An 18,790-nucleotide genomic window follows, 5' to 3' on the forward strand; every position below is an offset into this window, starting at 1 on the left:
TTCCTTCCTTCCTTCCTTCCTTCCTTCCTTCCTTCCGAGGTCACTATCCATTTTAAAGGTTGTGGTCCAAGAGCTGTTTTCAAGTGTGCAACTTGTATAATGAAACAGTGTGTCCAATGTCGCCAGTTAGAGGTTTAGGATGCTTCTGTTTATGGTTCATAACTGTCATTGTATGAGAGACATTGGATGACTTTGAAAATAATTTTTAGTTCACAAGAATGTTGGCGCTTTTTTGTCTTAAAATATGTGAAGTAATAGTTTAGGTATTTCATTAAAAAACTGTGCTTACTCAGGTTTTCACTGCATAATTGTTGGTAATGATCCCTAAATAATCATGGAATAATTTAGGTTAGAAAAGACCTCTAAGATCATCAAGTTCAACTGTAATCCTAACACTGCCAAGTCCACCACTAAACCATGTTCCCAAGTGCCATGTTTACACATCTTTTAAATAGCTCCACAAATGGTGACTCAACTGCTTCCCTGGGCAGCCTGTTCCATTGCTTGACAAGCATTTGTTGAAGAAATGTTTTGTAATATCCAATCTAAACCTCCCCTGGTACAACTTGAGGCCATTTCCTGTCATCCTATCACTTGTTACTTGAGAGAAGTGATTGACACCCACTTCACTACAACCTCCCTTCAGGTAGTTGTAGAGAGTGATAAGGGCTCCCCTGAGCCTCCTTTTCTCCAGGCTAAATAAACCCAGTTCCCTCAGCTGCTCCTCATGAAGACTTGTGTTCCAGCCCCTTCACCAGGTCTGTTGCTCTTCTTTGGATGTACTCCAGCATCTTGTCATGAGAGTCCCGAACCTGGACACAGTATTAGAGGTGTGGCCTCACCAGTGCCGAGTACAGGAGAAGAATCACTTCCTAGTCCTGCTGGTCACACTATTGCTGATACAAGCCAGGATGCCATTGGCTTTCTTGGCCACCTGGGCATGGGCTGGCTCATGTTCAGCCAGCTGTTGACCAACATCCCCAGGTCCTTTTTTTGCCAGGCAGCTTTCCAGCCACCCTTCCTCAAGGCAGTAGTGTTTCATGGGGTTGTTGTGACCCAAGTTCAGTACTCAGCACTTCACCTTGATGAATCTCATACAGTTGGCCTTGGCCCATCAATCCAGCCTATCCATATCCCTCTGTAGTACATTCCTACCCTCCAGCAGATCAACACTCCCACCCATCTTGGTGTCGTCAAATTTGCTAAGGATGCACTTGATCCACTCATCCACTTCCTAGTCCTGCTGGTCACACTATTGCTGATACAAGCCAGGATGCCATTGGCTTTCTTGGCCACCTGGGCATGGGCTGGCTCATGTTCAGCCAGCTGTTGACCAACATCCCCAGGTCCTTTTTTTGCCAGGCAGCTTTCCAGCCACCCTTCCTCAAGGCAGTAGTGTTTCATGGGGTTGTTGTGACCCAAGTTCAGTACTCAGCACTTCACCTTGATGAATCTCATACAGTTGGCCTTGGCCCATCAATCCAGCCTATCCATATCCCTCTGTAGTACATTCCTACCCTCCAGCAGATCAACACTCCCACCCATCTTGGTGTCGTCAAATTTGCTAAGGATGCACTTGATCCACTCATCCAGAGCATTGATAAAGATTTATATGTTAAACAGGACTGGTGTAATAGTGGTGTTTAGAGACATTTGTTTCTAAACTAACCATCTGTAGTGGTTTTGCAAAACCATGACACCATCTAAGGTAAATTCACTTTGTTTTTAATATACATATTTAATAAATTATCTGTGAATTTTAGAATATCAAAGAGGAAGTCAAGCTATATAACTTTAATGGGTTGACCTTGGCCGGGCACCAGGTGCCCACCAAGCTGCTCTACCACTCCCCTTCCTAGCTAGACAGGGGAGAAAAAATAAGAACTCGTAGGTTGAGATAAGGCAGTTTACTAAAGCAAAAGTGAAAGTTTGCATGTGAACAAGCAAAGAAAAAAAAAAGTTTATTCTCTGCTTCCCATCAGTGAGCAATGTTCAGCTGCTTCCCAGAAAGCAGGGCTCCAGCATGTGTAGTGGTTGCTCTGGAAGGCAAACATTGTAAATAACGAATGCACCTCCTTCCTCCTCCTTTTCCTAGCTTTATATCTGACCTGACATCATATGGTACAGAATATCCCTTTGGTTAATTTGGGTCAGCTAGCCTGGTTGTGTCCTCTCACAAGATCTTGCCCACTCCCAACCCCTTAATGGGAATGTTGAGAGACAGTATTGATGCTGTGCCAGTGCTGCTCAGCAGTAGCCAAAACACTGGTGTGTTATCAACACCTTTCTAGCTACCAATGCAAAGCACAACACTCTGAGGGCTGCTATAGGAACATGAACTCCAGCTCAGCCACACCCAGTACAATAACCCTCTGTTTAATAATAAAAGGATGATTTCAAATAAAGAGAGTAGTTTTGTTACATAAAAAAAAAACTACTGGTGGTTAGAAACTTTGTTTGCTGGAAAGGAAGTTGATTTTTGGATGGAGAAAAAATTCAAACCAGGAACTCAGCAGACCAATTTAGTAATCATTTTAGTGTGACTTTTTTTTTTTATAACAGGAGAAATTTCAATTCCCAATTCTGGGACCTTACAGTTTAAAGTCTTACCTATATTAATTAGGTTTATTTTTACTGAAATGCACAAGGAAGGCAAGTATTAAAAGGTGAAGTGTCTCCTTCCTGTGCTTGGTTGCAAAGCATATCCTATTTTTATGTTTTCCAGCTTGGTGTTTCACTTGGCACTTTGGGGGCTATACCAGCAGCAGCATTGGACCCTAACATTACAACAGTGGGAGAAATACCACAGCCACCAATTATGGGGAATGTGGACCCATCCAAGATTGATGAAATTAGAAGAACAGTCTACGTTGGAAACTTGAATTCACAGGTAGCTTTTTTTGTTTTGGTGGTAATAATAATGGAAGATACAGAATTGTTAATTTGTGAATTACAATCTTACATTTTAAGAGTTTTCATTAGTTGATGCCAATAGACGTTTACTAGAGATATTTCAAATTCTTGAATGCTCTTTTGCCAATCAGATTAGACCAAACTGTTGGAATTCATTCTAGCAGGAAAACAGAAAAATCACACTAACTGAATTCAAGAAACATTTATGATTGTCGGTGTTGATCAAATGTCCAGCTTGATGATATTAGCTGAACAATGCCTCAGAATTTGTGAGAGCATGGTAGCTGTCCCCCACAACACTCTGCAGTTGCTTAAGTACAGTAAGAAGGAATTATTTGTCCCAGTAGAAGTTTAAAAATTAGCATAAATATATTTGAGTTGCTCTGACAGGAAATGTGGGTCTGTCAGAAATTTCTTTTTCAGCAATTGATTGAATTGATTGAAAAACAATTTGATTTTGACTGATGGAAATATAAGTATTTGATTTTTTGTTTTTTGACTGCCAAAGTAGCTACTAAAGTATAAAACTACTATTGATTGCAATAAAATAAAACAAGCTTGGAACTAGTAGAAAAGCAGATAAAAGTGAAGTCTTGTAATACTGCTTGGATTTTTTTTAGTTGATCGGAATTCACAATCGGTATCTTGGACATAGGTGTATCATCAGTTATTTCAAATAAGTTGTCTGAAAACTACAAAATCCTGTACAAGTGCTTTTTTAACCTAGATGTAGGACTTCAGGGCTCATGGTTTCACTATTTTAAATTGTAATATATTTTTTAGATTATTGGAAGAAAGAAATACCTTTCTCTCTTAAAGTGTAACATCACCAAATTCATGTCACCTGTGTAATGATGATGAGATGTGTTTACAAAATCTGTAGCTGTTAGATTATCTGATATGTTGAATATGTGGATTTCATTATATCTTTTACTTCAGCTGAGCTCTTTGACTCTTTCTAGACTACAACAGCAGATCAGCTGCTTGAATTCTTTAAGCAAGTTGGAGAAGTCAAATTTGTGCGAATGGCAGGTGATGAGACACAACCAACACGATTTGCTTTTGTGGAATTTGCAGACCAAAATTCTGTACCTCGAGCTCTTGCCTTTAATGGAGTTATGTTTGGAGACAGGCCACTGAAGTAAGAAATTAATTAGCTATATGAATATTGAATGTGAGATGTCTTAGTATCCTTATATATTTATGGCTCATGTGCAGGAAACTGCTGTGATTAATATTTTATATTATTATTATATTCTTTATAATATTAATATATTCTCAGTGTAAAGACCTATTGTTAGTAAACTGGAATGCTTTTATGAACTCAAATTTCAAGGCTGGACATAACTTTTTTTCCAAGAAGAATATGGTTGGCATTGAATAAGATATTTCTACATCCAATCTTGAATTTGTGAAAGCCATAACAGTGAGAAAATCTGCAAAGTCCTTTGTACTAATTAAGCTTTATATATGATGTGTATGTAATTAGTAGGTATTAATGTAGGAATTTGATCTGAAATAGATTTATAGACTTGTACTAGAAAAAATTTAACAAAGAAATATTGTGCCACAATTATTTAAAAGTTATAAGATTTGAAAGCAATAAAAACCAGATATCTCATATACTTAGAAAATATGAGTGTTAGAGGAAAAATTTGTAGTTTTGCTGAACTTTGGAGTTTTTAGTCATACATGGAAGTTGAGGTGCTTTCTTTTTTTTTTTTTTTTATTATTCCTTTTCAAGAGTTTTGGAAGTTAATTTTTTTTTTTGTCTTAATTTAGAATAAATCACTCCAATAATGCAATAGTGAAGCCTCCTGAAATGACACCACAAGCTGCTGCCAAGGAACTGGAAGAAGTGATGAAGAGAGTAAGGGAAGCTCAATCTTTCATATCTGCTGCTATTGAGCCAGGTAGGTATATTATGTTCATGACCTAACAGACATGTTCTGTGTGTACCTTGACACATGCTTTTAAGAGCACTTTCAAACACAGGAAAAGGGTACTCAAAGGTGAGCAACATGTATGTGGGAAAACAAAAGAGAACAATCAAAGTTGTTTTCATGCAACAAAGCAATGGAATGAAGCTGACTTTATTTCATCATGTCTTATTTTCAGATACATGCTCACTGAATGTTTTCAAAAATGCAAAGTAAATACTAAATTAATATTTAATGTTGATGCTTTTAAAGCTCAAAGTACTTACAAACTTAAAAAATGCTTTATATTTTGTTTTCTCTTCTAGCACCCATTAATACCATAGTTTCATGATCAGAGCGAGCTAAAGTGCTGCTGAAAGCAGCAATATTATGCTTTTCTTTGGCAGGTTAATTTTATCACTGTGCTATGCTCTTTTACATACTGCCTCAAGACTATATGCATCTTCATAGCAAATGGGATCAGAGAATGAATCTGAGATAAAACTTAACATATTGTAACAGACTTTTTTTTTATTCAGATTGGTTTCCTGACCCCTGTTAACACTGAAATGCCAGGTCAAGGAGGAAGGTGTCAGTGGCTCAAGTGGTTAAGCAGACACTTCAGTGCTGATTTATGCTGACTTAAAGGGATTACAACACCTCAATGTAAAAGATTGTCAACTTGTTAAACTTGCAGTTGAAATCCTCCTTTTTTTTTTGTCGTAGATTGCCAAGCAATGTGTATTCTATTTGTCATCTGTTAGAGGTGTGGCAGTTATCTTCTGTTAATTAGGCAGTTTTCCTTATCTCTTCCACAACCCATCCTCCCTCCAGGGAGATATCATGTGTTAATGGGCCATTGACTGTCACTGCATGACTGATAAAATTACAGCATCCCACTGTGAGATGCTCTGCACTTAGAGATAAGGGAAGATTAACCTGGATAACCACCCTGACACCTACCCCGGAGACTAGGGATGCTGCTGCCCTCGAGCCTGACCCTGCCCCACAGCCCACCTCAGAAATAAACTACCCAGATTGGATGGGGGTTCTGGTGAAGGAGATACATGAGATGGGAGAGATGCTGAAGGAGTATATTTCCCCAGCTAGTGAGAAGCCCTCCCCCTGCCTCAAAGAGAGAGAGTCTAATAGTGCAGCAGTAGAACCCACAGATGTTACAACTGTCCTGGTTCCAGCTGAACTGCAAAGGCAGTCACAGCCAGCAGCAGTCGCCCCTATAGAAACAAGGCGATCTAAGATGAAATCAGAGCACCCAGATAAGGGAGGGCCCTCACAAGCCACAGAGGAGCCAGAGGTTGCAATCATCACTGAGTCCCTGATGTATGAAAGTCTCCATAATCTGCACAAAGGCATTGTACAATGGGGACATGAGGCTTATACAACCTGGCTACGTCTAGTCTGGGACCTTATGGGTGCAGGCGTCCAGCTGGATGGTGGTGAGGCAAGGAATCTGGGACCTTTGACCCAGGACTCAGGCGTGAATGAGATTTTTGTAAGGGAGCCAGGGTCCCTTTCCCTCTGGGAGTGGCTTTTAATGAGTGTCAGAGAGAGGTTTGTACACAGGGAGAGAATGCATGAGCAGCAACATAGAATGAGCTGCAAGACCCTTGAGGAAGGGATCCAACAGCTGAGAGAAGTGGCAGTACTGGAGGTACAGTTTGGGAGGGATGGACAGAATGATAATGACCCTGACAAGGTCAGGTGCACAGAGCAAATGTTGTGGAGTCTGGCAAATCTAGGGCCATCTCAATACACCACCTTCATTACAATGATTAATGCTGATAGCAACCGAGAGACCGTGGGTTCTGTTGCCAACAAGCTTAGAAATTATGAAAGTATGATCAGTGTTCCAATGAAGACCTCAGTTTGCTTTCACCTGGAGGGACATGCAGCACACCTGGAACCAACTGCCCCAGGGATGGAAGCACAGCCCCACCATCTGCCATGGACTGATCCAGGCCACACTGGAAAAGGGTGAAGCTCCAGAACACCTACAGTACATCGATTACATCATTGTGTGGGGGAACATGGCAGCAGAGGTGTTTGAGAAAGGAGAGAAAATCATCTGGATTCTCCTGAAAGCCAGCTTCGCCATCAAGAAGAGCAAAGTCAAAGGACCTGCTCGAGAGATACAGTTTCTAGGAGTAAAGTGGCAAGATGGACAGCGTCAGATTCCCACCAATGTCATCAACAAGATCACCGTAATGTCTCCACCAACCAGGAAGAAGGAAACACAAGCTTTCCTAGGCACCGTAGGTTTTTGGAGAATGCATATTCCCGAGTACAGCCAGATTGTGAGCCCTCTCTACCTGGTCATCCACAAAAAGAACGATTTTCACTGGGGCCCTGAGCAGCAACAAGCTTTTGCCGAGATCAAGCAGGAGATTGTTCATGCGGTAGCCCTTGGCCCAGTCAGGACGGGACCAGATGTGAAGAATGTGCTCTACTCTGCAGCCAGGAACTATGGCTTGTCTGGGAGCCTTTGGGGGAAGGTGCCTGGGGAGACTTGAGGCCGACCACTGGGATTCTGGAGCCAAAGTTACAGAGGGTCTGAAGCCAACTACACTCCCACAGAGAAGGAAATCTTTGCCACCTATGAAGGAGTTCAAGCCGCCTTGGAGGTGATTGGCGTAGAAGCACAACTCCTCCTGGCAGCCTGAGTACTGGTACTGGGGTGGATGTTTAAAGCAAAGTTTCCCTCTACCCACCACGCCACTGATGCCACATGGAGCAAATGGATTGACCTCATCACGCAGCACGCCCGTATTGGAAACCTGAATCGTCCTGGGATTTTAGAGATAATTACAAACTGGCCGGAAGGTGAAAACTTTGGTCTCATAGATGCCACCTATGAAGGAGTTCAAGCCGCCTTGGAGGTGATTGGCGTAGAAGCACAACTCCTCCTGGCAGCCTGAGTACTGGTACTGGGGTGGATGTTTAAAGCAAAGTTTCCCTCTACCCACCACGCCACTGATGCCACATGGAGCAAATGGATTGACCTCATCACGCAGCACGCCCGTATTGGAAACCTGAATCGTCCTGGGATTTTAGAGATAATTACAAACTGGCCGGAAGGTGAAAACTTTGGTCTCATAGATTAAGAGGAACAAGAGCAAGTGACACGTGCTGAAGAAGCTCCACCCTATAACCAACTGCCACCAGAGGAAACACGCTACGTTCTCTTCACTGACGGTTCCTATCGCATCGTAGGAATGAACCGGAAGTGGAAAGCAGCTGTATGGAGCCCCACACGACAGGTTGCACAAGGTACTGGAGGAGAAGGTAGATCAAGTCAACTTGCTGATCTCAGAGCTGTTCATCTGGCCCTGGACATTGCTGAGAGAGAAAAGTGGCCAAAGCTCTACCTTTATACTGATTCATGGATGGTAGCCAATGCTCTGTGGGGCTGGCTGAAAAGGAGGAAAAAGGCCAACTGGCAGCGTAGAGGAAAGCTGCTCATGAATGGAAAGACATTGCCACTTGGGTAGAAAATCTATCTGTGAAAGTCTGTCATGTAGATGCCCATGTCCCTAAGCGTAGAGCCAGTGAGGAACACCGAAACAATGAGCAAGTAGATCAGGCAGCAAAGACAGAGGTGTCAAAGAGACTTAGATTGGCAACATAAGGGGGAGTCGTTCCTAGCTCAATGGGCCCATGGTGCCTCAGGTCATCAGGGGAGAGATGCCACCTATAAGTGGGCATGAGACCGAGGGGTGGATTTAAGCATGGACAGTATTTTGCAGGTTATCCATGACTGTGAGACATGTGCTGTGATCAAGCAGGCCAAGCGAGTAAAGCCCCTATGGTATAGTGGGCCGTGGTCCAAGTACAAGTATGGGGAGGCCTGGCAGATTGACTACATCACACTGCCTCAGACATGCCAAGGCAAGCGCTACATGCTGACCATGGTAGAAGCTACCACTGGATGGTTGGAGACCTACCCTGTGCCTCACGCTACTGCCGGGAACACCATCTTGGGCCTGGAAAAGCAAGTCCTGTGGAGACATGACACCCCTGAGAGAATTTACTCAGACAACGGGACCCATTTCAAGAACAGCCTTATCAACACCTGGGCCAGGGAACATGGTATTGAATGGATATATCATATCCCCTATCATGCACCAGCTGCCGGGAAAGTTGAACAGTGCAACAGATTTCTTAAGACTACCCTGAAGGCACTTGGCGAGGCAACTTTTAGAAATTGGAAAATGAACTTAGCAAAAGCCACCTGGATGGTCAACACCCAAGGTCCATCAATCTAGCTGGTCCTTTCCAGACTGAAGCCTTGCACACAGCGGATGGAGATAAAGTTCCTGTGGTACATATGAAAGGTATTTTAGGAAAGACTGTTTGGATTAATCCAATGATAATCTTTTAGACTGTGAACCAAAGTCTGCAGAGGTCACTGGTAAGTTTTCTGTTGACTTCCTGGCCTTTGGATCAAACTTTTTACTCCCTTCTCTCCATCCCTTCCTCCCCCAAAAAAGTGTTTGAGGAATAGAACTTCAATATTTGTGCAGTCGTTGGAATATTTAAAAGTATAAAAAGTACTAATTATTATTTGCATTTTATGCTTGTTTTCAAAACTCTGCCATCTAAATTTTTTCTTCTGAGGTTATTTTAAAAATTATTTAAATAATATACCAGAGGAGAACCTGTTGTAATCTTGTGCATTGTGGCAGCAACATAAATCCCATTCCTAACAGAACTAGCTGTTTATAATTATCTGGTATATGTGTACTGTTGCAGGGTGGCTGCACTCAATGAGTATATGCAATGACTTTATTGGATGTTTCTCAAGGATATTAGCAAAGAAGGAAGATGTGCAAAGCATGGGCCCCTTGCACTATATGCGTGTTACATTACACTTGTGCCAGATTGTTAACTGGGATCTTTCAATATTCTGAGCTTACATTGCTGTGTTTTCTTCCTCTCAGAGTCTGGAAAGAGCAGTGAAAGAAAATGTGGTCGATCTCGTTCCCATTCTCGTTCAGAATCCAGGTCTAGCTCAAAATCCCAATCTAGAAGGAAAAGATCTCACTCAAAACACCGGTAAGTATATTTATTATTTTGGAATAAGAATTCAAACTGGTTTTTTTTTTTTGAGTTGTGGTGGTTACTGAAATTTCTTACTGAGTTGTGAGACAAGTTTCCCTGTAGAGAAAATTAGTAACTTAAACTGACCTAGACAGAGTAACTAGGTAGTTTGTCTCTGAACAAATACTCTTTCCCTCTAAATGCTGCCTGTTTTCTGTATTACTTTCAGGTAAAACACACTAGAAGGTACTTTTTGTGCCATGTAGCATAACCATTTTTATGGTTTCATGGTACATTTTTTGCCATGTAGCATAATTTCATTTTGTAACCTTTGTCTTTTAAAAAGAAATAGTTATCTCTGTTTTGTGGATGGAACATTTAGTTTACTCTTAATGCCTTAAACAGACAGGCTGGCTGGTTTTGCTAGTAGAAAGTTGCTGCTGTCCTGAGCTTCTAAACATCTAGTTAAGAAATGCTGTATTTTTATTAACTGTACTGTAAATGTAAAGCTGTATTTTTTAAAAGCCAGAAGAAAAAAGGCTTTAAGGGTAGTTTTTCATTCTTCAGATTTTTTTTGCTTTGCTAATTTCTTAAGTTGTAAAACAGGCTTTGAAATATAGGACAAATAAAATTACTAGATAATCCATAAAGTTTAGACATTAAGATTTTTTTTCCAAGAATGAGACAGTCTTTCTATGTAAGATTTATAAACACTTCCTGAAATGGTATAATGTCAGGAATGTCTTTTGATCATTTACATAATCAATCTAAATATATTTGACTCCATTAAGTATAAAAAACCCCAACAAAACTTCAGTGTATTTGATAGCTTGCACTTTAAAATGGTGAGTGTTTTCAGTGTTGCAGCAACAGCACTATCCCATTCTTTTATCCATTGTTTTTTCAACAGGGCAGCTAGAGTTCTTTCACATACGGAAAAGCTGGCCAGAGGGAATATACCACATCAGTTATACTACCAAACAAGATATAAGTGTGAAGGCTTCAGATTTCATAAAATCATAGAATAGTTTGGGTTGGAAGGGACCCTAGAGATTGTCTAGTTCCAACCCTTCTGCCATGGGCGGGAACACCTTACATTAGACCAGGTTCCTCAAAGCCCCATCCAACCTGGTCTTGAACACTTCCAGGGATGGGGCATCCACAACTTCTTTGGGCAGCTTGTTTCAGTGCCTCACCACCCACACAGTAAAGAATTTCTTCCTAATATCTAATCTAAATCTACTTTCTTTCATTTTAAAGCCATTCCCCCTTGTTCTATCACCACACGCCCTTGTAAAAAATTCCTCCCCAGCTTTCTTGTAAGCCCCCTTTAGGTACCAGAAGGCTGCTATAAGGTCACCCTGGAGACTTCTCTTTTCCAGGCTGAACAGCCCAGCCTCAACTCTCTTAGCCTGTCTTCATAGGAGAGGTGTTCCAGCTCTCTGATCACCTTCATGGTCCTCCTCTGGACTCTCTCCAACAGGCCTATGTCCTTCCTGTGCTGGGGACCCCAGAGCTGGATGCAGTGCTCCAGGTGGGGTCTCACAAGAGCAGAGTAGAGGAAAAGAATTACCTCCCTTGACCTGCTGGCCATGCTCCTTTTGATGCAGCCTTTGAAGCAGATTATTTTTTATATGGTTGGCTGTCTGTGCTGCAAGGACACATTGCTGAGACATTGTCGTGGTTTGACACTGGCCCAATGTCAGGCATCCATGAGAGTCGCTCTGTCACCCTCCCCTGCCACAGCTGGGCAGAGGGAAAAAAATTATCTAACACTTCATGAAGGAGATAAGGACTGGGAGAAATGTTTCAAAGGCAAAACAGGCTCAACTTAAGGTGGCAAAGTGAATTTTATTACTAACAGAATCAGAGGAGGATAATGAGAAGTAAAATAAGCCCTTAAAACACCTTTTTGCTCCTCCCTCCTTCACACTGACAGCACAGGGACACAGGGCATGGGGGTTTTGGTCAGTTCATCACTGAGATTTTCTTCTGCTGCTCTAGGAGAGGAGTTCTTCCCCTGTGAGACTATGGGGTCCCTCCCATGGGAGACAGTTCTCCGTGAACTCTCTGGCGTGGGTCCACTCTCACGAGCAGCAGCCATACCACACCTGCTGCAACATGACCTCCCCCCATGGGAACACAGTCCTCCTAAAACTGCTGTGATGTGGCTCTCTTTCCGTGGGGTGCAGTCCTCCAAGGACAAGCTGCTCCAGCCTGGAAACAGGGGCCCCCTCTCTCCACCGGGTCTCCCACTGGATCACAGCCTCCTCCAGGCATCCACCTGCTCTGGCATGGGTACCTCCCCCATGGGCTGCAGGTGGATCTCTCTGCATCCCCTGCAGACCTCTGGGCTGCAGGGGTACAGCCTGCTTCACCATGGACTTCACCATGGCCTTCAGAGGAATCTTGGCTCCAGCGCCTGGAGCACCTCCTCCCCCTCCTTCTCCACTGACCTTGGTGTCACCATGTTGTTTTCCCTCACATATTCTCACCTCCTCCTCTAACTACAAGCAAAAACTTGTGACTTTTGTTTTGATTTTCTTCCTAAATATGTAATCACAGAGGTGTTACCAACCTCTCTTGTTGGCCCAGTTTTGGCCAGCAGCATGTCCATCTTCAGAGCCATCAGCCATTTGCTCTGTTGAACATGGTGGGAAGCTTCTAGCAGCTTCTCACAGGAACCATCTTTGTGGCCCCTCTGCTGCCAAAAACCAGGCCATGTGAAACCAATACATACATATCAAGCTTCTTGTCCACCAACACCCCCAAGTCCTTCTCCCCAGAGCTGCTCTCAATCCATTCCTCACTCAGCCTTTACTTGTACTTGGGATTGCCCCGACCCAGGTGCAGGACCTTGCACTTGGCCTTGTTGAACTTCATGAGGTTTTTACAGGCCCACCTCTCAAGCCTGTCAGAGCCCCTCTGGTTGGCATCCCTTCCATCCAATGTGTTGACTGCACCACACAGTTTGCTGTCATCAGCAAATTTGCTAAGGGTGCACTCGATCTCACTGTCCATGTCACCAACAAAGATGTTAAACAGTGCCAGTCCCAGTACTGACTCCTGAGGATCACCACCAGTCACTGCTCCCCACTTGGACATTGAGCTGTTGACTGCAACTCTTTGAGTGTGATCATCCAGCCAATTTCTTATCCATTGAGTGGTCCATTGTCACATCACAGAATCAGACAATCAAAGAATCACAGAATATGCTGAGTTGGAAATGACACACAAGGATCACTGAATCCAACTCCAGGCCCTGCACAGCACCATCCCCAAGAACCACACCATGTGCCTGAGAGTATTGTCCAAAAGCTTCTTGTCCAAACTCTGTCAGGCTTGGGGCTGTGACCACTTCCCTGGGGAGCCTGTTCCAGTGTCCAACCACCCTTTGGGTGAAGAACCTTTCTCTAATATCCAACCTAAACCTCCCCTGACAAAACTTCAGGCTATTTCCTCAGGTCTTGTCACTGGTCACCACAGAGAAGAGATCAGTGTCTGCCCCTCCTCTTCCCCTCACAAGGAAGTTGTAGACTGTGATGAGATCTCCCCTCAGTCTCCTCCAGGCTGAACAGACCAAGTCACCTCAGCCATTCCTCACAGAGCTTCCCCTTAAGGCCTTTCACCATCTTTTTTGCCCTCCTTTGGATGCTCTCTAATAGCTTAATATCTTTCTTGTATTATGGTGCCCAAAGCTGCATACAATATTCAAGATGAGGTCACACCAGTACTAAGCAGAGCGGGACAATCACCTCCCTTGACTGGCTGGTGATGCTTTGCCTAATGCACCCCAGGGCAGAGTTGGCCCTCCTGGCTGCCACGGCACACTGCTGACTCATATTCAACTTTCCGTTGACCAGGACCCCCAGGTCCCTTTCCGTGGCAGTGCTTTCCAGCATCTCATTCCCCAGTCTGTACATAAACCCAGGGTTGCCCCATCCCAGGTGCAGAATCTGTCACTTTCCCTTGTTAAACTTCATGCATTTGGTGATTGCCCAGTCCTCTAATTTGCCAAGGTCTTTCTGCAAACCCTCCCCACCTTTGAGGGAGTCAATGGCTCCTCCCAGTTTTGTATTATCTGCAAACTTGCTTAGTATCCCTTTGAGTCCTGCTTTCAAGTAATTTATGGAGGTGTTGAAGATGCTTTGCCTAATGCACCCCAGGGCAGAGTTGGCCCTCCTGGCTGCCACGGCACACTGCTGACTCATATTCAACTTTCCGTTGACCAGGACCCCCAGGTCCCTTTCCGTGGCAGTGCTTTCCAGCATCTCATTCCCCAGTCTGTACATAAACCCAGGGTTGCCCCATCCCAGGTGCAGAATCTGTCACTTTCCCTTGTTAAACTTCATGCATTTGGTGATTGCCCAGTCCTCTAATTTGCCAAGGTCTTTCTGCAAACCCTCCCCACCTTTGAGGGAGTCAATGGCTCCTCCCAGTTTTGTATTATCTGCAAACTTGCTTAGTATCCCTTTGAGTCCTGCTTTCAAGTAATTTATGGAGGTGTTGAAGAGCACAGGGCTAAGATGGAGCCCTGAGGAATCCCACTAGTGGCAGGTTGCCAATCTGATGTCACCCTATTCATTATAATTCTCTGTGCCCGACCTGTGAGCCAGTTGCTCACCCATCACATGACTTGTTTATCCAGCTGTGTGCTGGACATTTTGTCCAGAAGGATTCTGTGAGAGACAGTATCAAAAGCTCTACTGAAATTCAAAAAGATGACATCAACTGTCTTCCCTTGATCAATGAGGTGGGTTACTTTGTCAAAAAAGGAAATCAAGTTTGATAAGCAGGACTTTCTTGTCATGAAGCCATGCTGGCTGTGACCGATGACTGCATTGTCTTTTGGGTGTTTTTCAATACCTCCCAGAATAATCTTAATCACTTTACCAGGCACTGAAGTGAGACTAACAGGCCTGTAGTTTCTGTGATCCTTCTTCCTGCCCTTGATAATCAGGACAATGTTCGGCAGCTTTCAGTCAGCTGGGACCTCTCCAGATTCCCAAGACCACTCAAAAATCATTGAGAAAGGTTTTGTGATGACATCAGCCAGTTCCTTGAGGATTCTTGGATGAATCACATCAGGCCCCATAGATTTGTAGGGATCCAGCTGGAGCAGCAGATCCCACACAATTTCAGGGTTGACTAGGAGTAGATCATTCTCACAGTCATGGTCCTCCAGCTCAGGACACGGAGACCCCCTTGGTCCATCATCCGTGTTGATGACATAGGCAGAGAATGAGTTAAACACCTCTGCCTTGTCCATGTCCCTGTTTGTGAGGTGACTATCCTCATCCTGTAATAGGCCGATGTTATTTTTACACTGCCTATTGCTATTATTATATTTGAAAAACCTCCTTTTATCATCCCTCACAGTTCTGGCAGCTTCAACTCCATTTGAGCTTTACCATACAGATTTTCTCCCTACAGTGCTGAGCAGCATCTCTGTATTCTTCCCATGTCACCTGACCTTGCTTCCACCTGGCATACACCTTCCAGTTTTGCCTTATTTTCAAGAGGAGATTCCTGTTCAGCCAAGTCAGCCTTCTGCCTGGCCTGCTTGACTTCTTACATTTAGGAATTGCCTGCTCCTGGTGACCTTAGGAGGTGATGTTTAAAAAGTGACCAGCACTGATGGACCCCAGCACCTAGAAAAACATTTTCCCAAGGGACCTTTGTACAAGTCCAGGTAGATGACATCAGTCACTCTTCCTTCATCCACCACTGCTGTATCCCCATTGTAGAAGGCCACTAAATTTGTCAGGCACAATCTGCTCTGGCTGTCAGCAATCATCTCCTTATTTTCCAGTGCCTGTGTTTCGTAATAATGTTACACAGTGTTATATAATGACATCAAAACATTGGGTACCTTTTTAATGCAAGAACAATCATTTGTTCAATTTTTTTATTGCTTATCTTCTCTAACTCAGGAGATAACTGAAAAACTGTTTTGTGTAACTGCAGTAATCAGTGCTATTTTGTACTGACGCAAATCTAACTGATTTTTAGGAGATAAATCTGTGCTTTAAACAATTTCTGATAGTTTTATATATATATATTTAAGTGATTTTACCACTGTTACTGTCAGTTTTGAGAACATGCTGTGTTGTGGTTTAATCCCAGGCAGGAACTAAGTACCATGCAACCACTTGTTCACTTCCACCCCTCCTTCCCTGGTGGGATGGGGAGGAGAATCGGAAAAAGATAAAACCCACGGCTGAGATAAAAACAGTTGATTAAGAGAAAAAAAAGTGAAATGTAAAAATAATACTAACAAAACCAACAATCATTTTAAAATGTAATTACAATAAGGGGGAGACAGAGGAATAAAACCCAAGTGAAACAAGTGATGCACAATACAATTGCTCACCATCTGCTGACCTATGCCCAACCTGTCCCCAAGCACTGATTGGTGGCTAATGGCCAACTCCCCCCAGTTTGTATACTGAACATGATGTTCCATGGTATGTAAAATCCCTTTGGCCAGTTCAGGTCAGCTGTCCTGGCTATGCTCCCTCATAGTTTATTGTGCACCTCCTCACTGGCAGAGCATGAGACACTGAAGAAGCCCTTGTCTTAGGGTAAGCACTACTTAGCAACAACCAAAACATCAGTGTGTTATCAACATTATTCTCATATTGAATCCAAACCACAGCACTGTACCAGCTACTGAGAAGCAAATGAACTCTGTCTCACCTGAAACCAGAACTGTATTCACCCCTTATTCCACACTATTTGTGTCATGCCAGGTCCCTGTTACAAATGGAGATGAGAGTTTAGACAAGTCCTGCCTTTGACTCAGATTTCTGGTAGTAGCTCTTTTTGAGGTGGCCTGCACCCCAAATGGTTCTTGCTCCCAAGTTCTTAAGAATGGCAAATTAAGTCTATTTTAAAATGAATTATTTCTTGAATAGACACAATATTAACTGACATAAGACTTTAAACAGACTACTTAATACACAGGATAAAGCAAAAAGAACTACTAGTAGATAAAATACAGTGCATGATAAAAGGTGCCTAAATTACATCTAGTGAAGAAATAGTATAGGTTAGGAGTCAATGTAGCTTATTACCAAATTGATAATGGAGTACACATAGAATCCTTTCACTCAGTTCCTGGGAAAGTAACCACAAAGTTTGCATCCAAACTTCGGAGAGAAGTCCTACATGTTTCCAGAGTGTGTGTAGGAGACTTCTGACTTTGTGAAAGTTTGTGTAGCTTTTATAGTTTGTAAAGTGAATTGTCTGTCAGACAGAAATTCCAGCTTATCTCCCTACATCCTGCTCTCAAGGCAAGATGTTTATTGTATCCCATCTGGTGTCAGAGGTAAATCCTTACTGGACAAGCCTGTGTTATCTCACCAATTCATGTGAGGGGGAGAATGCCTGGAGCTATTGCACCAGCTGATGGATAGAACAGATAAGCTCTTCTGTGGTAGGGAGGAAGACTTATGTACATTCAGATTCCTCAGGTGGTCATGAACCTGATCTTCTCTTACAGTGGGAAGGACTTTGCTCCCCCAGTCCCCATTCTGCTGTCCATCCACTCAAGAGGTGTGGGAAGAGAGGTTGCCATTGAAGACTGAGGCAAAGAAGTTGTCAAGTACCTCAGCCTTCTCTTCATCCATTGTTACCAGTTTACCAGTGTTGTTTATTGGGGGGTTACACATTCTTTGACCTTCCCTTTCTGGTTGAAATAACTGTAGAAGCCCTTTCTGTTGTTCTTTGTGTCCTTTGCCAGGTTCAGTTCCAGCTTCACCTTGGTCTTCCAGCTGATGGATAGAACAGATAAGCTCTTCTGTGGTAGGGAGGAAGACTTATGTACATTCAGATTCCTCAGGTGGTCATGAACCTGATCTTCTCTTACAGTGGGAAGGACTTTGCTCCCCCAGTCCCCATTCTGCTGTCCATCCACTCAAGAGGTGTGGGAAGAGAGGTTGCCATTGAAGACTGAGGCAAAGAAGTTGTCAAGTACCTCAGCCTTCTCTTCATCCATTGTTACCAGTTTACCAGTGTTGTTTATTGGGGGGTTACACATTCTTTGACCTTCCCTTTCTGGTTGAAATAACTGTAGAAGCCCTTTCTGTTGTTCTTTGTGTCCTTTGCCAGGTTCAGTTCCAGCTTCACCTTGGTCTTCCTCACCCTATCCCTACACAACTGTACTTTGTGTCTATATTTTTCCCAGGTCACCTGTCCTAGCTTCAATTGTCTATGCATTTGCTTTTTTCCCTTTAGTTTGACCAGCAGTTCCCCACTCAGCCATGCTAGTCTCTTGCCTTCCTTGCCTGATTTCTTTTTCCCGGGGATCACTAGCTCTTGCACTCTATGGATGGCTTCTTTAAATGTCTGCCAGGTCTGTTCCACTCCCTTGTGCCTGAGGACAGTCTCCCAGGAGATCCCACTGACTCTCTCCCTGAAGAGCTGTAAGTTTTCTTTCCTAAAGTTCAGGGGCCTAACTGCTCCTTACCTGACCCATATCCCTCAGGACTATGAACTCCACCAGTGCATGATCACTGCAGCCCTGGCTACCTCTAATGTTGATGTCCCCAATTAGCTCAGTTACGTTGGTGACCAACAGATCCAGTATTGCATCCCCTCCGGTAGGGCTATTACCTGGCTCAAGAAGTTATCCTCCATGCATTCCAGGAGTCTCTTGGATTGCCTACAGCTTGCTGTGCTACTTTCCCAGCAGATGTTAGTGTCACAGGTAGAGTGGGAGCTTCAGACAAAGTTTATTAGAGAAGCCTTCCCATTGAGTCACAAGGTGCAGAAAGGACTGCCTTGCTTTCTAAACTCCTTCTCAGAGAGGAGCCTGAGTGTGGCTGGATCCAATCTTAGCCCCAGACTTTGTCAACGGTTTAAGTCTAAAGAATTATAAAGGTGTAATTGAACCTATG

General features: G+C 43.4%; 1 protein-coding gene across 5 annotated transcripts in view; it reads left to right on the top strand.

Moving 5' to 3' along the window:
• Nucleotides 1-18,790, top strand: part of LOC121357457 (splicing regulatory glutamine/lysine-rich protein 1-like) — a 71,295-nt gene that overhangs the window by 22,290 nt on the left and 30,215 nt on the right. For all 5 annotated transcript variants that reach the window (XM_041474721.1, XM_041474723.1, XM_041474722.1 and 2 more), the window contains 4 exons: nucleotides 2,726-2,890; nucleotides 3,876-4,054; nucleotides 4,696-4,826; nucleotides 9,791-9,905. In XM_041474721.1, coding sequence (XP_041330655.1) covers nucleotides 2,726-2,890; nucleotides 3,876-4,054; nucleotides 4,696-4,826; nucleotides 9,791-9,905 — 590 coding nt within the window. The remainder of the gene's footprint in view (nucleotides 1-2,725; nucleotides 2,891-3,875; nucleotides 4,055-4,695; nucleotides 4,827-9,790; nucleotides 9,906-18,790) is intronic.

Source organism: Pyrgilauda ruficollis, unplaced genomic scaffold, assembly GCF_017590135.1.
Source record: "Pyrgilauda ruficollis isolate IOZ18807 unplaced genomic scaffold, ASM1759013v1 scaffold335, whole genome shotgun sequence".
NCBI lineage: Eukaryota > Metazoa > Chordata > Aves > Passeriformes > Passeridae > Pyrgilauda > Pyrgilauda ruficollis.